Below are 27,408 nucleotides of genomic sequence, written 5' to 3' on the forward strand. Positions count from 1 at the left end.
TCTAACAACCTGTCAATTTATAATCGTGTGGGCTCGAAGACAAGTCACCGCTTGTTTACATTGGATTATATGAAGATCATATGTACAATGGATTGATTTTACATGTATAGTATTAAATAAAGAATCTATGTATTATACAGAAATTTGTCTCTCTTATATGGGTCAGTTTGGATAGGCTATGTGATAATAACGTTAATGACCCGCCTGTTCCTCGGTGTATATGGTGTCATAACGCCTGGTCATGTGCTATAACCACCTCATAAAACCACCTCGTTCGCTTCGCTCACTCGGTGGTTTTATTCGGTGGTTATAGCACAGACCAGGCGTTATGACACCATACACACCTCGGGGCTGGTCATTAACCCTTAATTAACATATAACCGGGCGTTCCTATTTTTAAATGTATATCAATTTTGATTACATATTGTCTTATATTGTACATTCTGTTCAGTGATGCCCGTGATGTATACATATCACGTGAGAACGGTACCACTGTGTATTTTCCTATACAATCTAGACTGTAAATTAAAGTGCATATCACGAAGGTTATTGCTGACCGATTTACCACAAATATGTACCAACTGTAAAATAAAAGGTGTGTTTACAACTCACTTCTATCACGCTGAATTAATCACGCTGAAATGATCAGTTTCACAATTAAATGATATCAACAGGGACCACATGTTGTAGACTTGAATTCGTGACCTCCTGTGTTTAGACAGTCAGCTGCCCTAGCATATGATAAAAGTAGTTTTATTGACGCCACAAAAAGTCTGTATAATCCTTGGGCCACACAGTTACGCTAAGGGTTAGGGGACTAGTCCACATAATTGAAAGCTCCATTTGATTATTTTGACAAATCTTTCGTTTCGTGCCTACCGAACCTAATTTTTTTTCAGGACTGTAATAGGAAAGAAAATTTTATTTTCTGGCGACTATTATAACGTTTGCACACAAAACCCGTCAGCTATCGGGTCAATGACCTAGAGATACCCTACTGGCACGTTTACGGAAACCTTGAAGGTCAGCCAACAGCAGGTGTGGAGGGACGGAACACAGGTAAATGAACGGACGTGATCGGTGAAAACGAGTGAAGTGGCAACATTTTTCAACCCCTCAGCATTTCGGTAGGGGATGCGGATATAAGGCACTGTGCGTGCGAATTCGAAAATGGACAAACATGAGTTTACATCCTTTGCTTTTCCAATAGACGTTAACGCCAGTGTCTTCGTCCTTCTGTACTGATTGTTTAAGTGTGGGGGTTAACGTTCGTTGTGATAAGACAGGTTTCTACGCCATGGTTGATTATGTGAGTAATAGTTAGATCATGGCTGAGGCCTCTCTGTGTGAAAATAGTGAAGCTCCTCCCACAAGAGGCTTCCTTGACTCCCGCGGAAAAGCCATGTTTTGATATTTGTTTATTTACAGAGGGAAAATGACCTACAGGTTATAGTTCACTTACTATATATGTCAATATGTGTTTACATTCTCTGGGTTCTATCATATGTATTCTATCAGTAACAAGATCTGATGGGCCGGAACGTCTCATTACGTATTAAGTGGGGTTGATATGGCTTTTAGTTCGGTAGATATGACAGTAATTCCAGTTATTATATTTTAATACGTTACAATTTTTTATACGAAATAACATACACAAAATAACTAAGGTTTTATTATACAGAATCTCTATCTTCCTTTCATACGTTTGATAAGGGGTTAGTTTCTTCATTGATTAGGAATGAAACAAACAAGCTTGAGGAAGAAGAAAAGTAAACACGACTCAAAGCGTGAGACTATCGGCTGTCATTCTCCCATCGGCAACCCGGGTGTACGCTCGGTATTGTTTGTTATGGCTTTTACCTATAGGTATATGGTAGACCTAACATATCTACGACAATGTCGCTTTCAAGCTCCATGTTTCCAGCGTTCGGGAGCCTGCAGGTGGTATTACTAGTCGTCCTTTGTGTCATCGCTGCACTTGTACTGTTTGGGCGCCCGAGAAACCTGCCACCAGGACCGAGAGGACTGCCGATTGTCGGCAATGCCATAAGCATAGTCAAGGTGGGTGTCGTGTGTCTACCAGGGTATTACAGGGCAAGATTTATAGGCGCAACAAAAATTACTCCTTTCTTATACGGTCAGCTGTTAGCTAAAAATATAAATTAACTATAGTTCCAAGACCTCATACCTTTGTCAAAAATAAGTATTCATTTTTACTTCCTAAAATTAATTGGAAAATAACTCCCCCCTCTGGAGTTTAGGGCTCCTTTAAATACCACAAGAAGAACAATCCAATTATTCCCCACTATGGCATTACAGTATTTACCCGTTGATTATATGCATAATTGATATCGATCGATATTCCTCTCTCTCTCTCAGTAACATACGTCGCATATTTGAGAGTCCTAACATTATAAACTTGTCTCCTTAGTTATGCAAATTAGATCCTAATTAGCCCCAAACCCACACCACTGAGTATCAGATGTCCCAACTGCTATCTACCATTTACAAATCACGACCATAGTTTGTTTAGCACACAAGACAGCAAAACAGGCGGTTTCCAAAATTGAAAACATAACCTTCGTGGCTAAATCGACTTGCAACTTATCTTATACCGTAAAAGATAACATAAGTAAATATATCGTATGCTATTGCATCCAGGCTGATTGCGGGGTAAATTTTATTTTCTTGTGACAAAGCAATCTTTTATTGACGTACCCATTTTTGAATTCTAAGAGTTGTCACATCTATCTTAAGATCTATTCAAATCTGCTTGTAGATCTGAGTCTTTTGTACTGTATATGTTAACGTTGTATTTAGGCAACGAAATGTAAATAACAATATAATCATTCCATCCAGAGCATCTAATGACAAAGAGACACTCATTTTGACAAGATAGGTACAACCTTTTGCCAGGGGTATATTGTGGTATTTGGCTGAATCTATTTCTATCTATTACTGCTGAGTCTCTGGATATACCCCTGTTGATGTAGAAAACCGCACGTGAAAAATTGTAAACAACTCCAAAGAACCATGTGGTAATGTACAGGTCCAAACTATAAAAAAAATCCTTTTATAACTGCTGTGGTGGATAAAGGTATGATATTGGGGCCGATTCTCAATTTGAACAATCGCAATGTTAACAGTTTGAAACTGCCCTAAGGCCCCTTATGCAAATTCTCATGTACAAATTTCCCACGCTATCCACGCTGATATTGGTCACTTGAAATAGCTGACGTGCGGTTATGAGAAGATTGCCCAACAGGTATCCAATTCTTGATATGAATGTAATTAAAACAAGATGGGCAATGAATAAAGACATTGCCATGGCGACGGTGGTTGTTTTAATTTATACTGTAGCCTGCTTAGGGCGTTGGTAGGTGATGCTGTACATACGGGTTTTCTAACGAAAAGGGCTGGTGCTCGGGACTCACGCACAGACAACGTTAGCACAACTGCATTCTACCATACACTCCGCACCACCAGAACCAACATCAATTTCATCACAGCCTGACAACTAAAAACAAAACTCGGTGCCAACTGATTGGGTTCCCACCATACACAATGACTATTCTACTCTGATAGGACTGCTGCTAACATAAACACCGTGTTGAGCAAAATCGACACTTGCAAATTCTAACATCATAGTGCACTTACCAACAGACACAGCGCAAACAATGCAACAGCAACATCCTGTTTACACCTTTGTTTCCTGCCGGGTAGACCTCAAGAACGTGAAAGGATAGAACTGTCCTCAGGGATGTTACCTTAGGAATCCCATGGAATGCCAGGAATTCGAGTCCCACTAGAATGCCAGGAATTCAGGTCCCAAAAGAATGCCACGAACTCCAGTCCCAATGGAATGAAAGGAATTCCTGGAGTCTAAATGAAATGCTAGAATGTCCTTGGGACTCTTAATCCACAGAAATGTTTGTAAAAATGTGTCCCCTGCGATTCTCGGAATTGCACAGGATTGTATCAGATAGTGGCAGGATAATCATCTAGCACTAGTCGTTAACACTATCTAGTCTTGTTTGAAATTTTTTAAATGACTTGCTAAAATATGGGGTCAGAATATCACCTAGCTGGTAAAGCGAAACGAATATAAACCCTAGTTATAACTGGTAATACGTATCTGTTAATCAGTGTATGAGGAAACTTAACTCGTTGGATCCAAGTAAATTAACCTCTACAATGTCATGTAAAAGAACCCAACATACTCATCTGAGTAGAACTATGAATAGTTGTGCCGTTGTGCTTGTCTAAAAAATTTTTATTTGTTGTTCATAATGAATCTTCAACTTACTGAAAAACAAGTAAGAATGCTTTGATACAGATATGATTATATAGCAAATTGTCATTGAAAGCAAAATATTGACATTAATTCTAATATCAACAGGACGCTCCTGTACTGGTCTTTACCGACTGGTCAAAGACGTACGGTGACGTGTTCACCATCTATTTCGGACCCAGGCGGACGATAGTTCTAAACGGTTACGCCGCCATCCACGAGGCACTGGTGAAGAACGCTGAGGATTTTTCCAGCCGCACCCAGAGTCAAGCATCGTTTGTTCCTGATGGAAAGACATTAGGTAAGAAACTGTAACGTGTAAAATGCAATGTCATTTCTCTTCTTTTAACACTGAGGGACGAACACCAACAACAGACCTCTGGGTAATGAACATATCCACGTCCATTTCTACATCAGATTACCGAAGGTTTGCGAGCAGATCACAATTCAGTTCAGTTGTGGGTCAGCATAAAACTTTATTTAGTTGTCTTAATTGATGATTGCGTTATCTGACAATCCAACGATTAATGCTGTAACTGTGTGTTGGAACAATGAATTTCAAGAATGAATAAGACGAAAGTGAAGATTCATTCCGTGAAAATTCTCCCAACAAGGAACACTTTCTTAATTTTGTTAAAGTAAGAAACTACTTCCTTAAAAGAATAACTATCAAGGTCTTCTGGACGTTTAAGTCTATTTTTTTTCTTGTCTACCAAGATTATTGACTTTGCCACATTTAAGAAAAAGTAGAATTTTTCATTTCCTGACTTTTATAATCTTACTTAATAATCAAGAAAAGTTGAAGTTCCGCTGCAATACCGTAGACAGCCGCCAGGTGAACTTGACTTTCCTTTTTCCTGACCACTAACCACCACCAAATGTCACACCATCCACAGCTTGTCGAATTATGCTGTCCATAAACACACAGATAAACTACAGACTACAGAAAGACAAACGACTTCGAAATCGTAATTTCTAAATAAGTTAGAAATAACGAATGGAAATATTTCGTTGCTTTCATCGAAATTATGCATAGTTAACGGACCGCAGTATGCGCTGCTGCTTAAACGTTGAGGATAATGATATACATAATAATATCATTATCTTAATAGTATATTCATTCCCCAGGGGGATAAATGCAAAAGAGATCATAAATGGTGTAATGTATATGAGAGAATCAGATAATGATAATAACATTAACAATAAATTCTAAAAAGATACTTAGCACTATACAAATGTACTACCGTATATGTAAGTCCTAGTGGCTTCTTCTCTCTTTTTAAAACACATGGCGACATAATGGATGTGTCTTTCCTAAGTCGTCGAGTCAAGAAAACGTTTGAGAAAAATCGATTTAGAAAAAAACTGGACTTACAGTTTTCTTCTGTTCAGAAACTTTCTGCGTATAAGAAGAAACACGGAAAATAAGAAAACAAAATTGCATTTGTGTGGTAGCCAAGTATTACTACAGCCATTCGCTGGTGTCATTTCGACAGCTACATTCAATAGGCCACCACGTGAATGTAACTTCTACAACTACCGAGCAAGTTTCACTTCCACACGAGCAAGTTTCACTTCCACAACTACACTCATCATTACCTCACTGGTATTACTTCTACACATACATTCAACTACACTGTACTACTTGTCCTCCTACTCCCGGTATTATCCTGACATGTTAACCATTGACAAGGTTTTTATTACTCAAGCGGATGCCATCCATAGATTTTACTTGCTGTGACCTAATTACGACTTGTCAGAAAGTCTTTAACCTCTGTCCCAGTCTCTTTAATTTGATTGTCATCTACTTTAACCTCCAGGAATAGTTAGAGAGCCCTACGGACGAAAATGGAAGGAACACCGCAAGTTCGCCTTGATGAGTCTCCGTGACTTCGGAGTCGGGAAGAGGAGCATGGAAGGGAAGATTCTCGAAGAGGCACGAGCACTTGGTGACGAGATATATACAAAAGACAGCCGCGCCTTTTGCATCTCTCAGATGATGCAAAATGCTGTTTCAAACGTCATTTGTTCAATTGTATTCGGTTGTCGTTATGAGTATGACGACATAGAATTCAAAGTTCTTCTCGAAGCAATCGATGGTATTTTCTCTCGAAATGTGGGAGTTACAATATTGACACAGCTGTTCCCCCCAACGAGGTTCCTCCCCGGCGCTAGGAAGCACTATCAAAAACTAAAGCAGAATGAGGCTAAACTTATGGACCACATCAGGAAAAGAATCAAAGAACATGAAGAAACGTTCGACTCAAATGATATCCGGGATTTCATTGACGCATTTCTCCTGGAGTCTAAAAAACGACATGGAGACGACAACTCCAACTTCTCTGAGCAGGAACATGCCACGGTAATGAATCCTTACTATAGACAGTTCTGCCGTTCCGACAAATGTCACATATGATAATTTGTGCAAAGTACCATGATGAGCTTAAGCACCATGCCCTGTTTAGAGGACATAAGGTAATTTCATTCCTCTCATTATATGTAAATATTTTGTGAAAATGAAAATTGAGAGGTATTAAAATAGGTTGTTTTGATACAAACAGTTTTCTGGATTTGGAAGCGTTAGATAACTGTGTTTGCACGGTTAAAACCTCCCTTCGAGGTAAAACGTCGCCAAAAGAATCATTTGTCTCTCTCATCGCATGTACTTGACACTGACAAATTATTACTGTTCCTCTTTTCCAAGATCGTCTACCATCTGTTCCTGGCAGGCACTGACACAACATCTACCACCCTCCGCTGGGCCCTGCTCTACATGATCCTCCATCCGGACATCCAGGGGAAAGTACAGCAGGAGATAGACAGCGTGCTGGGACCCAACCTGGAACCGTCCATGGTGTATCGTAGTCAGGTAAAGGATCCCAATAGTGCAACAATAAATGAATGGACGCATTTGTTAACGCTTCCCCTTTTGGCCCTGGAATATGTCTTCGGAGGCCGAAGTAAAAAGAAAGGCAACTGCAATTTAAATTATCTCCTATACACACGTATCGCTTGTCAAGGAAGGGAAGACAGCATAGGTTGGCAAGGATAGCTTGCTTCATTGTAGAAGAATACTATATTATTATGTAGGAGTTTACTTAGCACCTTTGTGTCATTAAATGTTACTATCCAGCATTCGAATATTGTTTTGAAAATATGCACAAGTATTGTACATCGTTATCCATATCAATCAAACTTCAATTTGTATATTTTTTAGGATCGAACTGTAACAGTTGGATTGTAGCGGGGGTTAACTTTATGTATGCTACAACTTTGTGGACAACCGTATACTTGTTTTAGGGCTGGCCTTCTTAAGGCACATCAATTATGATCGAATATCTTCAAAATATAGATGCCGTACACCGAGGCTACATTGACGGAAGTTCTCCGGCTGGCACCAGTTGCACCGCTTACCATTCCCCACGGCACGAGCAACGACACAGTATTCAGGGGATACAACATACCAAAGGTAGGTCAGGGGTCAGTTAGGATGGTACGTAATTTGCATATGGTCTATGTAGTAGGGCATCATCAAAAGTATGTAAACTTTCTATGAGTAAGCTACACAATAGCTGAATAGTCAACGGTTAGGAAGAAATGTATTTACTTGGTCTGATAATGTTTTTCTTTTTAAGTTTATCGGAGAAACGTTGACCAAGCAACATCATCACTCTAGAATTTCTAAAATTTTAAACAATTATAAATATAAATTCTGTAATGATAATTTGTATTAATAAGGCCTAATGCCTTATTACTACAAATTATCATTACAGAATTTCTTGCAAAGATTCATTTTATGCTTACTAGATAAGTGTATAAATATGACAATTGTGCTCTCATTATTACGACAAAACATCATCGATTATTTTATTACGTAGGAGACGTCGGTGACAGTGAACATCTGGTCGGTTCACCGTGACCCCAACTTGTGGCCGGGTCCGGACAAGTTCGACCCCACTCGCTTTCTTGATGACTCCGGAAAATATGTGAGGAGAGATGAGGTTATTCCGTTCTCCATCGGCAAGTTGATTTCTTGTTCTGCTGATCTGACACGTCATGTGCATTTCACTTACGCCTCATGTGAACACTTGTTTTATACGTCTCAGGCAACAGAAACAAGAAGGATGTGTTCTTCTTATGCGATTTGATTCATTACGTTAAGTCTTACACAAACTCAACCTGAATAATGCAAGCAAATTGTTACTGTGCCTGATAAACAGCCATTAGGCGAACTTGACCTTCCTTTTTCCTGAACACTACCCACCTAGCAAATATCATACCATCCACAATTATGCTGTCCACAAACACACAGATAAACTACAGACTACAGACAGATGGCACCGAAAGTATAATCTTTTTTGTGAAGTTAGAAATAACGAATGGAAATATTTCATTGCTTGAATAGACTTAACTTGCGGATAGCAGTATGTGCTGCTGCATAAACGTTGTGGATAATGACATAACTGATATGTCTTTTCTAGGCCGCCGTGTCTGCCTGGGTGAACAGCTGGCCAGGATGGAGATCTTCCTCATCTTCACTTCTCTGCTGCAGCGCTTCACCTTCAAGCTGCCAGAGGGCGCTCCTAAACCTTCGGAGGAAGGGGTACACGGAGCAACATATCAGCCCAAGCCATTTATGCTAATGGCTGAGCCAAAGGAGTAAAGCACAGGGTGTTTTGCAGATAACATGTAGATTTAGTTAGTTGAAGCCCTACGTGCTTATAGCTATACATTTGCACATGTTTTCTTAAAATGTCATAATTACGTGAATACAATTACCTGTACAAATTCATGCATACCTAAGGGTGACATGATGCAATGGTCACGTGAGTATAAACACACTGTAGCTGAGGTAGTTGACCTGATTTGAATTAAATATATCTTATTCCAAAATCATAGAAAAATGTTTATAAGAGAGAGAGAACTAACCTCGAGAATTATAATCGTGCAAGTAATCATTATTAATAGCGTATACTTTTATGGCAAATGAATCAAAAGAATGTAAAAGCATTACAAAGGCCGTTTAAGATACCTTTGTTATTATAATAGTTATATACATATACATAAGCTATGCATGGGAATATTATGTACAGCTCATGTACAACAACCCTCTTCCGCACAAATATCCTTGTAGTCAGATGAATTACTATGAGAAGCAAAAATCTATATAAGTTATGGAAAGGATTATACGTTATATTCAACTATATGTTATATTCAAATATATCTATACCACATACATAATAGCATTTGTTTAAAACGCAAACACTTATAGTTACTGTGATAGTGAGCAATCATAAGTTAAAATAAACAAAATATATCTAAGACAACAATTGTTAATTATTCAATTTCAAGAAACATCATACAGAGGTAAAGTAATGAATCTCTTATACAATATTATTGAAAGCATGTTCAATCCTAATTAATAAAGAATATTCTAAATATGTGCCTCATGGCATTGTTCCTGGGCCCTGTGGCACAAGTTGCCGCGTGCCCGACAGAAGAGTCATTCACCCGAGGTTCAGGGGTTCAGTATTCTCATGGTTAGAAGAGTAATTTGGCCTTCATGGTAAGGGCAGAACCACACATAGAAACTTGGGTCTTCTTAATATGCTTCTGGTTGACTGCCAATTTTGATCAAGATAATCATATTACATAAGCATGTCATGGATGAACCATATCGAAGCAGATGAAGTGTAAATTAGTTATTTTCATGGAATAAAACTATGACTTTGCGTTGACTGTTTGTATCACAGTGACACAAACACAAGTAGTAACGTATACCTGACCGAAAGGTCATTGACCCTAGATGACGTCAAGGGTTCAACGTCCTTATGGTCAAATGGTCATTTGACCTAATTATGCGGGCGTAGCCAATCATAGTAACTTGAGGGGGAATTAGGTCTTGCTATATTTCAGAGTTGGCTAGCAATTTCATAATCAAGAAAATCGTACATGCATATGACAGTAATATACATTAGTTATTTGTCTGAAACATAAAGTGCCTATGCGTCGAAAGCTTATTCTACTAAATAGCTCACCCCTGTCAAGGTGATTTGGTACATTCCATTTGTATTCATTGCGGTATCCCAGCCAGTACAGGGCATAGTCCTTTTTTTGAAACTGTAACGTTTTCAAGGCGTTTCTGTAACGTTACGCAGCGTGTTAGAATACAGAGATGAGTATTTTGCTTGACGTCGTGACGGCTGCCCGTCACTATGCCGACCTCCCGACATGTCTGCTAGCTACATGTGTGTGTCTGCTGACATATCTGTACCTCCAGCGGCCCAGGAACCTCCCACCCGGACCCAGGGGCTGGCCGCTGGTTGGGAACCTCCCCATGGTAGCCAAGGTGAGCACGACAAACTAGTCCCCACCGGACTCCACTAGCGACGGGAAAGTAAATTATTAGCCAAATAGTTATAAGGAGTCTGCCTTTTCACCGGAATGCCCCGGAATGCCATTATTACACTGGAATGCCCATAAAGGAGGGTGAATTCTACCGGAATACACTATGCTTTGATGAGTAAACATCACAGGTTGCTGTAGTTTGGCATGATATTTTTATGGCCCAGGGAACGAGAAATCACTAGAAATTAATGATTACCATCCACGTCGGCGCCAGTCGCCATGTTTGTTTTTATTGCGCCCGATTACAATGTTTGTTTAGCAGGGTGAGTGACAACACACAAAAAGGAGGTGAAATGTCGCAAATACAGTATGCTTTGGTTAGGTAACATCGCAGGTTGCTTTACTTTTGCATAAAGTAACGTATATAGAAATGACCCTTGGATCAAGAAATCACTAGAAATTCAATGCGATCGGCGATATATCGATAGTGCTCCGGCCGGTCACCATGTTTGTTTCCATTGCACTAGGGGGGGGGGGTTGTATACAAACTATGTGTGTGTGTCACTCAGAGGTCCTGAGCTGTTGATTTTTTGCTTAAATAGAATTTAAGGCTTTGCTTCAGTTAGATTACTCTCAGCTTTAATACAAGGGTAAGTAACAACTTTGCTACGTACTTATCACCATGTCAATAGTGTAAAATACAATGCCATGTCCAAGTAATGTAACTACACATGTTCATGACGACACGTGTTGCTCACCTTGAGATAAATGTTGACCATTAGCTGGACCACTCAAGAAAACAAATCTGTTCACAAAGAATAAACAAGGGGGCTATTTAACCTCCTTGGAATAAGTATGTCAGGTATTTGAGTTAGAACCTAAGGTTAAGTTTTAAAGTAGTTTGTTGTCGTGTACAACACAAACAAAAACAATAGATAAAAGTCTGCTACAACTACATGTATATACAAATCATTATGTATATTATTGTATTTTCGTTTACTGTCGGGTCCAGTCACCCCCTTCGCCGTACACATACCGAAAGACCCCCCATTTAGCAAGATCCGCCACATTGTTTATCTCGACGCGCAGGCATATCGCTGTCAGTAATTCTTTAAAGCGATTTATTGTTCCCAGGATCATAAACAAGTCATAATATACCAAATTGTAGCAACCTGCGCCAAAGCATACTGTCACCTCCCTCAGTGTGACCCCTCTAAACAAACAGTGTAATCCGCAATGAAAACAAACATGGTGCGTGACTGACCGGGGAACTATCGTCGATCGCATTGAATTTCTAGTGATTTCTTGATCCTAGGGTCATGTATATGTCACGGTAGAGATTGGAATCCAGTAGAGTCCGGGACTCTACTAGTTGAGATTGGAATTCCAATCTCTACTTGTAGAGACTGGAATTCCAATCTCTACTGGTAGAGTTACCCTATCTCCGTAGCCGACTCCCTTCAAACATTTGACTCTCTCTATTTGGCCAATTTCTACTATTTTCCCAGCGACCGGGGGAGACTGGTAGAGTCTAGGGGTGCAGTCGATAATGTAAAATTGTAATCAGGTCGAATACACTACATGTCAATCTCATTCGTGAAATTTTGGCCCATCTAAAGCCAAAAATATGTCCTGGTACTACAACTCAATGACCTGAACTTTCGTATACGCACGACATGGGCATATTTGCACAGAACTTTATCAAGGCTTTTCGCCCGATATATTTCAATATGAATAATTTCGCGATTTAAGGACATTTTTAGGCCAAAAATGTACACTGTTTGCGCCTTTGACGTGGTAGTACAACCGAGTGACCTGAAATTTGGTATAGTCGGAGTGTTTGTACACTTTGGCCATACGTCATTTCAAAATGTTTTTATTTTTGATTTCGGGACATTTTTAGACCAAAATGTGTGTTTTGAAGTACTCATTCTTAAAAGGGGGGACATTTTAAAAATCGATTATGCAAAAGTGAATTTTCTAAGCGGCAGTGTTTGATGGACTTACACGTGAGTTTGTTTGTTTGAACCTTTCTTTATTCATGATAAGCTCAAATCGGTACGCAGGCCGCTTCTCATTGAGGTCATGGGGGAAGAGGTAAGGGTCAGATACAATATAACAGAGATACACAGTCATTTGAGTCCTAATAACTTTATCAACATATATCATTGCATATTTGTGGTACAGTAATTTACAATTGCTACAACATACAACATAAAGTAGGGCAAAAGCTGGTTCATGATTCGTGTCCGTTCGTTTTGTTCATTTCCGTTGTTTCAAGAGTCTCTTAAAGGAAGTCAGATTCCTTTGTGTGTACGTGTGTCTGGCGGTAGGCTGATCCAGACATTTGGTCCGCGGTAGGCTACCGATCTTCTAAGGGTCTCTCGCTTGGGTTTGGGGACAACCAGCTGACTGCTTGTCCTATATCTGGTTAACCAGATAAAGCACAATTGTCCGTGTACTTTGGTCTCTGCAGTACACAAACATCAGTGTCACTGGAAGAGTCAATTCTCACACGGGGTCGTGCTTCCTGTTAAATTTACTTTCTCAAATGGGTTGTTATATATATATATAAATATTTCTTTTTTTAAATCACTATGTATTTCCAGTCTGCATTTCTTCCCGCCACTTTCACGGAGCTGTCCAAGCAGTACGGTGACGTCATGACCATCTGGATCGGCCGGGCTCCTTTCATCGTCCTTACTGGGTACGAGACTATCCGGACTGCCCTGGTCAAGAGAGCTGAGGATTTCTCCAGTCGCAAAATCCCGCCAACAATGGCAGGTATACGCGGGGACGGGACGACAAAAGATACAGCTAAAGGTGACTTAACGCCCCATACCGTAGATATTCTATATGCAAACTCATGTACATGTAAGGCCACACCATCTTAATCTTATGGATGACATCCGCGCGCGCATTGATTTTCGCCTGTTGTCCAAAAAAAAAATTACCTCCTCCAAGGCTACATGGAACTCCGGAACTTGCTGACTTAGATTGCAGCAAAAGGCTAGCATTGTGCCGGCTTATCGGAAAACCGGGGCGTATTTGTGGATTGGTATGCCATCGATGTTGGCTAGGGGGATTTTGCGTTTGCACAGTTGTACGAGAGGATCGCGGCGGCCAGCGAGTATCGCCCAGACAATTTCAAACACGACCTATCCAGAGTGGCTCTCACACGTTTCTTTTGCAATAATGAGAGACATGGAAGAGGAATTGAGGGATTGGCAGAGGTCTCACAGTGAGATTTGTGAGCGTAAACCATGGAATGCTTAATATGGAGTTCAATGCCATGTATGTTGAAACTGCCCTTATGGGTGTATATGAGTATTCTCATCACAGTCATATATCATCCACAGTCCTTGGAGCCAAATACCTTCTAATAGTATACTTGAACTGGGATAGGGACCCCGTCTCCATGACACTGGGCTCAAAGGAAACTGCTCTCTCAAATGCTCAGAGGGAATTCCTTACAAGTCACGTGTTTGCTGCAAAGTGTCAGCTGTCCCATGCCTGATTCTTATTGGAAACGATGTTAAGTTTACGACAATGTCACAACACCATTATTTATTCCCAGGTGTCCTGTTTGCTGCGTATGGTCCACAGTGGAAACATCAGCGCAAATTCGCCATGATGACTCTTCGGGACTTCGGCGTCGGCAAGCGGAGTTTGGAGGGCAAGGTCAGCGAAGAAGTCAACGCGCTGATTCAAGAAGTTCTGTCGCAAAACGGCAAGCCGTTCGATATGAAAATCATGATGCAAAATGCTGTTTCTAACATCATTTGTTCGATTGTCTTTGGGGACCGATTTGAATATGGCGACCCTGATTTTCTGCGGCTACTTCGCCTGTTGAACGCCGCTGTTGAAGCAAAGCCCTCTATCATTGATCGTCTTTCGATGATTCATCCCGTGTTTCGACACCTCAAACTCAGTGGAGCATCAAGGGAAGGAAAAGGACTGAAAATGTTTCAGGCTCTCCATGAGTTCTGCGCTGAACAGATAGAGAAGCACAGGCTAACCTTTGACCCAAACGACATCCGGGACTTTATCGATGCTTTCCTCTTGGAGCAGCAGCGGGCTCAGGACGAACGAGCTCGGGAGAACTTCGACGACAAGCAGCTTCAACAGGTGGGGTAAACATAAATGAGTCAACCAGAGAGTTAATTAATCAATCAATAATTGGGATACACACACATATATATATATATATGTGTGTGTGTGTGTGTGTGTGTCTGTGTGTATGTGTGTGTGTGTGTGTGTGTGTGTGTGTGTGTTTGTGTGTGTGTGTGTGTTTGTGTGCATAAAAGCCTATTTTGACATCTCAATTTTTTAATTGTCCCTGTCTAGTCTAAAGCTTCAGTTGCTCTCCTAAGGGGGGAATAAGGAAAGGAAAGGTCTGAACGAATGAATGGATGAATGAATGAATGAATGTGAAAATGTGGAAACGTGTTTTAATCATGTCTATTTCATTAAGAAAAAAATCTGCAGAAGAAACTGATGAACGTTCCCACCCCCTGGCCCAGGTGCTGATAGACTTGTTCCTGGCCGGTACCGAGACCACCGCCACCGCTACCCGCTGGGCCCTGCTGTACATGATGGTGAAGCCAGGCATCCAGGAAAAGGCAGGTTTCCGGTCACTTTTATTAACGTTAAATCGTAAAAATGCCGCATGTTTCTGCTTCAGTCCGTCTGTTAAGCTCAGTTTCCTCAGGTAAATAAAGGACGTAGCAAGATGGCGCAAAATACATTTCGTGATTCAAACAAAGAAGCTACGTGATCGTTATTAATTAGTATCTGAATCTGTTTAGCCGGTATAACCACCCTACGGCGGAACAAACCAGCTTTACAGGCAACAAGGTGGAAAGAAACAACTGTTCTAAACATTCTTCACATCACAATTTCTCCCACCAATGCGGGGTACGCTACATTACGTCATTCTCACGTGACGCACAGCACCCAATAACAGCTTATCTGACCACAGGTTCATCAGGAGATAGACTCGGTGCTGGGGCAGACCCCGCCGTCCTACGCACAACGGAACCTGCTGCCCTACACAACAGCGACCCTAGCGGAACTCCAGCGAATTAAACCCATCGGGCCCCTCAGTGTTCCCCACGCAGCGTCCAGGGACACCACCCTCAACGGCTTCAACATTCCTCAGGAAGCCTTGATTTTGGTATGAAAAAAATATGCTTTTAATTATTATTCTCAATAAATTGATCCGTCCATAACCACAACTATTTGCATCTGTGTTCCTTTACCTGAATATATCTATCTACAACAGCATCAGCCTACTCAGTATACCCCACTTTCTGTCTGTCTGTCTCCCTCCATTCCTCCTTCTGTCACCTTTACTCTGTGGATTCATAAGTCCATCCGTACAACTACATCTTGCATCTGTCTATCCATGTCTATACCCATCTCTTTTTTATCCCTTTGTTTTTCTTCCAAAATATCTCGTCGTGATATCGGAACATTGATAATGTTAATCATTAACTAGTATTGATTCGCTACGCGATATGTTACAGGTCAACCTGTGGTCCGTGCACATGGACCCTCAGCTGTTCCCGGAGCCAAACCAGTTCCAACCGGAACGTTTCCTGGACCATGACGGAAACTTCGTCAAACACGAGGCGCTCATCCCGTTTTCTGTAGGTGAGTCAGCGGGTAACAGTGTATCCATCTACCTTTACGTAGAGCCCATACGGTGTACTATATCCGTGGAGGGGATAGTATCCACGTGTGCGTTTATATTGTTTACGAAAACAATTGGAATTGTAAGGAACAGGTAACCTCAGGCGTCATGGCTTGCTTTTTTTGTACCGCTCTCTAACTGTATCTATTTCATCGATACTGGTACACTGACTAAATTTTGCTAGAACAGCAAATAACAAACGCAGCAAAATTGGACGTAATAAACTTTTTGGTTATTTAACCCAAACCCTCGCATACTAGTATCATAGGTATCACAGACGTCAATCCTTAAGTCTTTTGAAGGAGTCTTGTTACGTCTTAGTATTGAGACATCACAATGCGGTTTACCATACTTGTTGACCATGTTTTCTCTAGGCCACCGCATGTGCCTTGGTGAACAGTTGGCCAAGATGGAGCTCTTCATGCTGTTCGTCTCCCTGATGCAGCGTTTCACCTTCCACCTGCCAGAGGGCGCACCTAAGCCGTCCATGGTGGGAGGGTTGGGCGGTGTCGTGAATACGCCTTTCCCCTTTGAACTGTGCGCCGTCCCACGTGGCTAGCTTCAACAGAAATGCCAATAAAATACAGATAGGACAAGAGAATGCCATTATCTGTCAGAATAGAATAGAATAGAATTAATGATTCAGATGACATTGCTCTTGTAGTCAACTCATGTTCTTCATTAGTCCAGGGTGTTATCACTCCTTTGGAGAGACCCCTCCCTTGCCAGACTCCAAGCTTTTCTATTTTTAGCGGTTCTTGGCCATGTAGGGCCCAGGTGTTTCAACTCATGTTACTCAGACACAAACACTTACTGATACGTTTTGGAGAAAATTTACAGATCATAGCTTAGTCTTTGTCTCCAAGCTTGAACAATGCTTCTCTGTGACAGGAACGATGCAGAATATTTGCAAAACCTTGAAAACTTCCCTCAATCATTCTCCCCTCACAGCTACACGCTGATGTCGACCTTCTTCGTTGATAGCCTGTGTAACGCAAACTCAATTAGTAATAGCTAGGTATTGAGTTATATCAATTTTTCTCCACACCATTTATCTTTTATCTAAAAGTTAAAGCCACAGTAAGTGAGGTCATGTAAGTCAATGTTTTATTTCACCACAATTGTAATAGAATAAATAATCAAATCTTTATTGTCACAACAAAAGTAGTGGGACGTCAACGATCGCGTGTAGCCGTTCAAAGTACCCACTTACTGCACATCGCAAGGCGTATTACATTTATTAAAGTGCCAACTATGTCTACTTGTGCATTCTTGTCCCAAGGGTCCATGGCACGCCGGACAAGCTTTCTTCATACTCATTTCCAACGATTAATTTTTTTTCATCCTTGGTAAAGAAAATTTATCAAATTGAAAAAATAGTGTTAGACTACTGATGTAAAATTGCTTGAGGAAGGTGACAGATGGTCACCGAAACGTCGATGGAATAAATCTCCTGCTGGTTGTGTAAAAAGAGTCTTTTTATTGGTACTGTATTTTTCCCCTGTCAACAGTGGCACAATGAACAGCAGAAGCAGGCGTCTCTTTAACTGTTCAGTTCGGTAGACGGCTAGAAAGTGTTACCAGTAACTGAAATTGGATAAGATACGGAGATTTCTTCCAGACTTTTCCAGTGACATCCACCACTTTTCTTCAACATCACTTGAATGAAACGCATGTCAGAACAAGATAATACTGCTCTTAACGTTGTATTATCAAGTATACATGTCTGTCCGGACAGCTAGCTATTAGCAAGTGTCATGTCTGATTGTCACTTGCAAAGGGTGTTTTATGTATTTCTTGATAACGTATATTTCCACCTACAGAACCGTTACTTTTTCTATCGTCGAAGAACTAACAACAAAGAAAATGTATCATAGATATATGTATAACCTCTCAGATATTCCCGTGCGACAAACAACAAGTTCAACATCAAACATCGGTAACGTTGGGTAACATAAATTCGTGGGGTACTTAAATTCGGGATTTTTCGAAAACGGGGTATTTAGGGATATGTGCTAGATGCAAAATCAGTAATACCGCTAGAAATTCAAACTTGACAGACTAACGTATTCAGAACACTGTCTGAAAACTTCGATAAGCATGCATTAGAAGGCGACGAGGACAAAAACTCTCCGTCCCTTATTGGAACAGTCTGAGGGCTTCGTGGGAGAATCACACTACATCGTTGTCGGCTGGTTTATAAGACAAATGTCACATCCGCTTCCTGCTAAACACAATCATTTACAAGACAACTTATTTTCTTAAAATTGCTGACCTGCAATTGGACTCTAAGTGTGATCAATCATCAAAACCCCTCTTTGTTGCTACAACCTACGGCACGTGTATTTTCCCGCCGCCATATCATTACCCAGAATCCTGTTGTCAAGCAGGCGACAAAGGTTTGTGAAGAACACTTTTTTTGTCTAAATGTTGCGTGTTATTGTGGACTGAGGACGATATTTTCCTCAAAGTTTGCTCCTAACACAACAAGGAATACATGGACATAGTAGTATTATCAATACTACGGCATCCGGCTAACTTTCCATGAATAATGTACACGTTGCCATAACGGTGGATGTCGACTTTGACGTTCTATAGCTACCGACTCAACACACGGGTTGTTCCCGTAGGCCTGATGTGTGCGGTACGGCCGTTTTTTCGTGTATTTTTTTTTACTTGGACACGTCTATATCCATAGCACTCTCCCCAAGCCAAGGATGGAACGAATAGCTGCTGTATAAAATGTAATTAGCGGTATGATATTCAAGACGAATCTTCTCTCCCGAATTAATGTTCACCCCTGTCCGACAGCGCCGTCATTGTGCGTGCGGCGGACGGTAGTTTCAAGTTAAAATATTATGGTGTCAGCACGACTAGAGACAAAATCTACCATATATATGATTAGTGCAAAGATAGTACATGATACTGACAGAATGATAGAAAAAAAGGATGGTTTATTGTTCTGCTAGATTGATTTCAGTCAATCATTATCGGAAAAATCCCGAATTTATGTTACCCAACGTTACACATTTTTCACAAGGCAACATATACCAACTGGGACATGTACAGTACTAGTGACCGTTGGCCCACCTTCCGTTCCCACCAACCTGAATGAATGTTCAATATTCCAAGTATGAAAAAAGGGTCACAAAATTTCAATTTTGGTCGCAGTACGGTCATGGTGATACTCTTAATTATCGCCAACATTAAGACATCCACAGCATATGTTTTGAAGAACTTTCCCATGCGGACCCCAAAAATAACGATCCAATATGGCGGGCAGAAAAGCCTTCTCATCTTGGAACAAGCGGAGCACTAAAAAAAACTGTTAAATACTTAAGACTTCCTGCGTGTTTCGTGTTTATAATTGCATAGACAATGTATCCAGAATGTCACATACAAGTTCAATACCCCTTTTACACTGCGTATTAGACTCGGATGAGTTCGGGTGAGTTCGGATGAGTTCGGGTGAGGTGTTCAGGCATAACGCGCCCTATAATTTCCGCTGCAAGATTTTTCCAAATGCTATCTGACAGCCTTTATTGTAGCTTGATTGTAGCTTGTAGACGTTATCTGTACAATAAGTGTAACAACAAAATAAAGCTAGCTTTACCTAATATCTGTTCAGTAGGTGTAACCACAAAATAAAGCTAACGTTATCCAATATCTGATCAATAGGTATAACCACAAAATAAAGCTAACGTTAGTTAATATCGGTTGAATAGGTGTAACAGCAAAATGAAGCAAGCGTTATCTAATATCTGATCAATAGGTGTAACCACAAAATAAAGCTAACGTTATCCAATATCCGTAATCCCCCCCCCCCGTGTCTAAAACAGTCTGACCTGTTTCCGTCAATGGCTCCACATAAATCATTCACTGTCATAAACTAATGAGGTCTCGTTTTCCCTCTATCGAAACACTGCAGTGCATTGAAGTCACATTTTCAAACCGGGGCCCGGCCGGGCTGTTTGCGTGAACGAAAGTTAAACAATTCATATCGATAATATACACAAATAGTGCTCATGGTCAATCTTTGAAATTTTTTTTGTATTCTGTTGTCTTTTATCATACTTTATGTTCCCGCCGAGCCCCGGGTTAGGAAATAATCTTAGCATTATCGCTGCATCTCCGGCCTTCCTCAATATGTCTCCAGAGGATCTTTATCGTCTCGCTAGAGGAAAACAGGGCAATTAATCACTGGTTTGGCCTACATGGCAAATTGGCCTTTTCTTAAGTTTGTGAACTAAAGACGCTTTCTCACAACATATCATCGCAATATGAACTTCGTATCGTTTAACAATGCGTATTAGATCTCTTCGTACGATTTGGAGCCGGATACAACTATCCGAGTCTTAGTGTAACGAGTTACTTAACTAGAAATGCTTTATATAACATGTCGTGACAATATGAACTTTATAGATTTACACTTTGACTGATTATCATATCCGGCACACCGCCAGTGTTTACAACACTTTATATTCCACAACACCATATGATAAAAGTACACTTTCAGGATCAATTCATGAACTGTGGAACAAAATCTATTTTGACCATCTATGCTGATGGCAATTTACCTCTACCCTGCTGCGCTGTTGTAAAATGAACCCTCCTGTCCACGGTGACAAAATGAATTGTCGATACGGAACTTCATAACGTTATGATCAATAATGGCACTGTCGCTCCAAACAACTCACCGTGTGAGAAATCAGAGATACATCGGTGCAGAGGTCGGAACATAACGGAGGTCACCGGCAAACATTGTATCCTTCAGATCACTGTCGTCACCACAGTGGGCCGCCAGGTTTGATTATACTTCGGGCGCAAGATTGTCACAGGGACTAGAACGGGAAGTGCTCCCTGTCCTTATTTGTCTTACATTAATAACCTACGCGGATATCTGGTAAATTATATCTAGACCTTGATTCAGAATCGAATCTATTGATTCGCACTTACGGGAAATCATTCAATAGTTCACCAGAAGCAACTGGCACACTTTTAATTGCAGCAGAAAAAAAATATACATCAAAACAAAACTGATTGTCACTGATTGAAGCAGGCACCAATCGGACCTGTCTTGGCCAGAGCGCTCTCTACGGAATATAAACCGTCAGTTTTGATTTTTTTTCCCTTTGGCTGCAATATAAGTTCATGGGTCAATGAAAAAGTGCACGCTGTTCTTATATGCCTCACATGATAAACTACATGACAGATCAGTCAAGAAGATAACATACTGACCTAGATTCAGAGGCATATTGTTGAATTTGAACCTATATATCATTCGAGAGTTCACTAGAAGGAGTAACCGGCTTATTTTCAATTTCTGTACAAATGTCTATTTTTTCTGAAACATATACAGTATACCAAATAACATGAAAATCTGTCGTTCCTTTCTTCAGTTATTCTCCTTGGAAGATTTTTACAAATACGCCATTGCAGTTCCAGTGACACATACCAGGGGGCCCAAAATTGACCTTGACCGTTCTCCTCACAGCACCTACCCACATACTAACTATCATAACAATCCATCCGCACGTTCTTCAGTTATGCTGATTTTAAGCGTCCGGTGACACAAACTTACACACAGGATAACACACATACAAACGCCATGCAAAACAATATATGGAGATAACTAAGTAATCATCACAGGCAAACGTGCGCATACATCGCGAAAAGATTGACCCATGCGGAAGCAACTTTCTTGATCGATTTTCTTGAATGGATAACATCAAAGTAGATCAATGATCTTCAATATGCGTTTTGTTATCTTTGAACTATGTCTAGCCTAATGGCATATGTTGAATAAATGTATTTGATGAGTACCATGAAATTAGGTTAAAGATATTCAATGTTTATACAGTAATCGTCACTGAAGAATACAAAAAGCATTTACCGTGGAATATCGTCATCGCAAAGGCAGATTGTCCTTCCTAATAAATTTCTTGTAATGCAATAACTATCTCTTTACAAGCGTAACGCAGTATCTATTATCTAATTTGTAATGCTCTACTTCAGACCAAGATCTTTGGCGCACGACAAGTTTCCCCACACCTCCTTGGTCGTTTCTTCAATCTTACCAAGAAACGACAGGAACCTCCAGGAGATAGGCGACAACGTGAACTCTTTCCTACAAGTTGTAGCCGAAGAAACCAGCCACATACACCTCGTCGACAACAGCAACCTGTCACAGAAGGGGGAGATTAACAAGACACTATACAACTATGATGGCTACCACTTAAACAGATACGGAACTCGGGTCCTAGCCGCAAACATTAAGAGAACACTTAATCCACTTCTAGGTCTAGGCCAATATGTTGGTAGAAGAACACATCCAGAGAACGCTAACCGCAACACAACTCCTACCAACGGTATAAAGACAGGTTCTTCCGATGACAAGCCATCAGCCCAAGAGAACAGTTTGTCAAACCACAGCCAGCATGGAAGGATGTCGTACAGAGAGGCTCTGCTCCAACCCCCAAGGCAAGAAACCAACAACCATTCAGATCCGACCAGCCAAGTTCACAAATGCAACCGCAGGATTCTTCCTTGACTAACGTCCCTTCATCCGACCGCCGCCCTACGTCTGACCGGCGCCCTTCACCTGACAGCCACTCCGTACCTACCGGACTCCAACCCCCCTTGTTTGTACACCCGCAAGGGCCTCGGGGACCTCCACCTGCGGGACCTTGGGGACCTCCGCCTGCGGGACCTTGGGGACCTCCGCCTGCGGGACCTTAGGGACCTCCGCCTGCGGGACCTTGGGGACCTCCGCCTACGGGACCATGGGGACCTCCGCCTGCGGGACCTTGGGGACCTCCGCCTGCGGGACCTTGGGGACCTCCGCCTGCGGGACCTTGGGGACCTCCGCCTACGGGACCATGGGGACCTCCGCCTGCGGGACCTTGGGGACCTCCGCCTACGGGACCATGGGGACCTCCGCCTGCGGGACCTTGGGGACCTCCGCCTGCACGGTTCCAGTCCCAGCCCCCACCCTGGTCATGGCAACCCGCCATGCCGTGGAGAGGTCCACCTTCCGTCAAGACGTGGTAGGGGTAGATGTCTGCGACAAGTTAAGTTAGATAATACTCATTTATTTACGTAAACTGTTTTACTTTCTTGTAGTATTACATGTATGTTTAGTTTCTTGCACACAACATAGATTGTTAGACAAGTAGTTATCTTAAAGTATCCCCTGAGCAAGAAATAGAGTTGTATAAACTTTAAGACAATTAGTTATGACCTAATACTTCGCTATAGTTATTGATTGTTGTAGGTTCAGCTGGATTAGGGGCACAATATTCCACTTTTGTTTAACCATTGTTAGATATGAAAATGTTTCCAGGAGTAAACAAGACGTTTTGTTTCTGGAATGTCCACGGGTTGGGATCAAAACTAGATGATTTAGATTTCTTGTCCCGTATCAACAAATTTGACTTTATCTCGCTTCTAGAAACCTGGAGCTCTGACAAATCTGAAATCAACCTCCCTAACTACAGCTACTTTCATTTACACCGCAAAAAGAACAAAAAAGCAAAACGCTACTCAGGAGGCATAGTATTTTTCTTTAAAGAACAATACAAACATTACGTAAAACAATTACCATCAAAATCGGCAGACGCACTTTGGGTGCGAGTTGATCGCAAGCTACTGGGTTTAGACAAAGATTTATTTATTTGTTCGGTCTACATCAGTCCAAGTTCATCTACAACACATAAACATGCTGAAAACCACATTATTGAAATTATAGAGGAAGAAATTTCTCGGCATAGCACTGAAGGTTATATACTACTCGGAGGTGACCTGAACTCCCGACTAGGTAATTTGCATGATTTTATCGAAGAGGGTGCATTCAATGAAAACCAACCAAACAATTCCCCAAATTTCAATCAGGATAGACAATACATGGACAAATCCCCTCCAAACAGGTTCGGTAGATTTCTTGCTGACTTGTGTATTCAAGCAAATATAAGGATTCTGAACGGAAGACTAGTTGGTGATTTAAAAGGCAATTTTACTTGTCACCAGCCGAATGGTAGTAGTACTGTAGATTATGTAATTGCTAGTCAGTCATTATTTCAACATATTTCTCTATTTCGCGTTAACCCATTAACTATATTTTCCGATCACAACATGTTATCGGTAGTGATTCGTACAAAACCATTCATCCAAAAAAACAAAGGGTTAAATAGAAAAACAAAGTCGCTTCCAAAACGATTTCACTGGAATGAAAATTCAGCTCAGAAATTTCTCCAATCCCTCAGCCAACCTCATATAAAGGACAGACTACGCTCTCTCTCTGTAAAAGAAAGTGAAAACACAAATAATGAAATTGAAAACTATGTTTCTGACTTTAGCTCAATACTTAGGGACGTCGGGTTTCCTTCATTAGGTGTAAGAATTAACAAAAAGCGCCAACAAAAAGCCCGAAATAAGAAATGGTACGATAAAACCTGTACAGAAACGAAAAGAGAACTAAAAAACTTAGCTTCTCTACTTGAGAAAAACCCGTCGAATCCGAATGTGCGAGGGGCATTCTTTAAAAGAAAGAAAGAGTACAGAAAACTTTTAAAAAAGAAAAAGAGGGAATTCCATCAACATATCATGGACAAACTTTCTTCTCTCAGGGAAAAAGACCCCAGTGCCTTTTGGAAATTAGTTAAGAAGCTTAAACCTGACAAATCGGAACATAGTTGTCAAATATCAAATGAGGAATGGTTGCGACATTTTAGTACAGTAGACAAATCATCAACTGATGCTATTAACAATTCTGAAACTGTACTTCCACACGTCCAATCACACCCCGCATCCCCCCTTATACCTGCAGAAAACTCGACACTAGACTCTCCGATAACATCTGAGGAACTAAACTCAGCGATTTCAAACCTAAAAAATAACAAATCCAGTAGCAGCGACATGATAACAAACGAAATGTTCAAATGCGGTAAACCAGTCCTACAGAAACCATTACTCCACTTATTCAACTCATGCTTACAAAACGGTTACTTCCCCGACGAATGGTCTCTCAGTCATATCGTTCCCATACATAAATCTGGCGACACATCACTCCCTGACAATTACCGGGGAATATCTATTATTAGTTGTTTGGGGAAATTATTCACCTCTATTTTGAACAACCGTCTTGTGAATTATGCGGAACAGAACAGCCTTTTCAAACCTCAACAGGCCGGTTTTAGAAAGAAATATAGGACATCTGATAATTTATTTGTTTTGACTACTTTAGTCAGCAAATACCTCAGTAAAAATGCTCGAATTTATGCATGCTTTGTAGATTTCAGCAAAGCTTTCGACTCCGTTTGGCGAGCTGGTCTACTGTTCAAATTAAACAACCTTGGAATAGGAGGAAAGTTCTTAACGACCATAAAAAACATGTATTCAAAAACCACAAATTGCATTAAATCCGATCGCGGTCTCACTGACACGTTTTTAACTAACTGCGGGGTTCGTCAAGGCTGTAATCTGTCTCCAACCTTGTTTAATTTATTTATCAGCGACATAACAAATGAATTTGATCATGCTTGTTGCAACTCTCCTGTACTTCACAATATGAAAGTTCCATGTCTTCTGTACGCGGATGATTTAGTATTATTTTCCGAGTCCCAACAAGGCTTGCAATCGTGTCTGGTTAGATTAGAAAAATATTGTTTATACTGGAATTTGAAGGTGAATTTAAAAAAGACCAAAATAATAGTCTTCACTAAAGGAGGTCGATTACCAAAAAATTGTATCTTTATGTTCAATGATAATGTCATAGAAATTGTATTGTCTTACTGTTACTTAGGTATAGTTGTAAGCGCGGCTGGTACGTTCAAGGCCAATAACAAACAATTATCCAACAAAGGACTAAAATCTTTGTTCAGTATCAGACAATCACTAGACAACGCTGATGCCTCACTAACAGTCAAAAACAAACTTTTCGACACATGTGTTAAACCCGTTCTACTATATGGGTCTGAGATATGGGGGTCCTTCAAAACCCCAAAGTTTTGTCCTATTGAATCCGTACACTTAAAATTTTGCAAATACGCACTAAATCTTCCAAGAACAGCTTGCAACCTTGCAGTACGGGCAGAACTAGGGAGGTACCCCCTTCACCTAGAGGCCTCCCTAAACGCAATTAAATGCTTTCTTAGGATGCGCCACAACGTACCAGCTGACAGTTTACAAGCCGACGCCCTGTTATGCCAACTTCAATTAGAAGCCAATGGCAAGAAATGCTGGGCGTCCGGTGTTCGTAACATGCTAGAGGAATGCGGTTATGCCTTTGTTTGGAGCCCACAAGTATCCTTAGCAACAAATTTCTCACATATCATTAACTCCATTAGTCAACGATTAAAAGACATCTATATTCAAACATTCTCAGCCGAAATTCACAACGATAACAGGGATAAATCTTACAGCAACAAACTCCGAACTTACCGTCTGTTTAAGTCATTGTATAAAGAAGAAGAGTATTTATCCATTAGCAACATCAAACACAGAGTGGCTACTACTAAACTCCGGGTTAGCTGTCACAGATTACATGTCGAAACAGGAAGGCACAACCGCACGCCTCTACAACATAGACTTTGTCAACATTGTAATTTAAATCGAGTAGAAGATGAGCAACACTTCGTCCTAGACTGTAAATTATACGATAGCGAAAGAAGTGTATTTTTTAACCTTATTAAAGAAAAATTCCCATATTTCGAATATCTTATTGCAACAGACAAATTCATATATTTATTACGCCTGGATAATCCTTGTATTAGAACTATTGTCTGCTCATATATTTACACATGTACAAAGAAGCGAGAAGAAGTCGACTCTACCGGACTAGCTTAGTTTAATATCACGTTTTGTCTACACTACATGTTTACAGCTTGTATTGTTGTATTATGTCCTTGTATGTTCCATGTGTTAAGTTAGACGACCTGTACCTAGCCCCTCGGGGCATGAATGCACAATAAAGGTCTTTCATTCATTCATTCATTCATTATCTTTCGAATAGATTTCTTTTATCAAATAAGTAAGAAATACCCTTGGGTCACTAGGAACTATTCAATAAAAATGTTGA

General features: G+C 40.7%; 2 protein-coding genes across 3 annotated transcripts; both read left to right on the forward strand.

Annotated features, from left to right (window-relative positions):
* The first annotated feature begins 1,841 nt into the window (after positions 1–1,841).
* LOC136434049 (cytochrome P450 2U1-like) lies at positions 1,842–10,029 on the forward strand. The gene is made up of 7 exons (XM_066426718.1): positions 1,842–2,061; positions 4,400–4,592; positions 6,112–6,653; positions 6,996–7,160; positions 7,644–7,760; positions 8,170–8,311; positions 8,773–10,029. Exons 1-7 carry the CDS (start codon positions 1,897–1,899, stop codon positions 8,952–8,954), a joined length of 1,506 nt encoding a protein of 501 aa, XP_066282815.1. The 5' UTR covers positions 1,842–1,896; the 3' UTR covers positions 8,955–10,029.
* A 331-nt stretch (positions 10,030–10,360) lies between these two features.
* On the forward strand, positions 10,361–17,591 carry LOC136432166 (cytochrome P450 2D4-like). 2 transcript variants are annotated; one of them, XM_066423189.1, is made up of 7 exons: positions 10,361–10,640; positions 13,249–13,462; positions 14,217–14,767; positions 15,163–15,261; positions 15,621–15,815; positions 16,168–16,290; positions 16,709–16,935. In XM_066423189.1, the coding sequence occupies exons 1-7, from the start codon at positions 10,467–10,469 to the stop codon at positions 16,772–16,774; spliced, it is 1,422 nt and encodes a 473-aa protein (XP_066279286.1). In that variant the 5' UTR covers positions 10,361–10,466; the 3' UTR covers positions 16,775–16,935. The 2 variants fall into 2 exon arrangements, with proteins under 2 accessions (XP_066279286.1, XP_066279285.1); XM_066423188.1 differs by having other exon boundaries at positions 10,362–10,640; positions 16,168–16,294; positions 16,709–17,591.
* The last annotated feature ends 9,817 nt before the right edge of the window (positions 17,592–27,408 follow it).

Source organism: Branchiostoma lanceolatum, chromosome 4 (assembly GCF_035083965.1).
Source record: "Branchiostoma lanceolatum isolate klBraLanc5 chromosome 4, klBraLanc5.hap2, whole genome shotgun sequence".
NCBI classification, from domain to species: domain Eukaryota; kingdom Metazoa; phylum Chordata; class Leptocardii; order Amphioxiformes; family Branchiostomatidae; genus Branchiostoma; species Branchiostoma lanceolatum.

Bases quoted from the DNA above. Each gene is read 5' to 3' on its own strand.
- LOC136434049 (XM_066426718.1), top strand. From the start codon at position 1,897: ATGTCGCTTTCAAGCTCCATGTTTCCAGCGTTCGGGAGCCTGCAGGTG. The intron at 7,161-7,643 runs GTAAAGGATCCC...TTCAAAATATAG, and splicing joins CCATGGTGTATCGTAGTCAG to ATGCCGTACACCGAGGCTAC. The intron at 7,761-8,169 runs GTAGGTCAGGGG...TTTATTACGTAG, and splicing joins GGGGATACAACATACCAAAG to GAGACGTCGGTGACAGTGAA.
- LOC136432166 (XM_066423188.1), top strand. From the start codon at position 10,467: ATGAGTATTTTGCTTGACGTCGTGACGGCTGCCCGTCACTATGCCGAC. The intron at 10,641-13,248 runs GTGAGCACGACA...ATGTATTTCCAG, and splicing joins ACCTCCCCATGGTAGCCAAG to TCTGCATTTCTTCCCGCCAC. The intron at 13,463-14,216 runs GTGACTTAACGC...ATTTATTCCCAG, and splicing joins GACAAAAGATACAGCTAAAG to GTGTCCTGTTTGCTGCGTAT.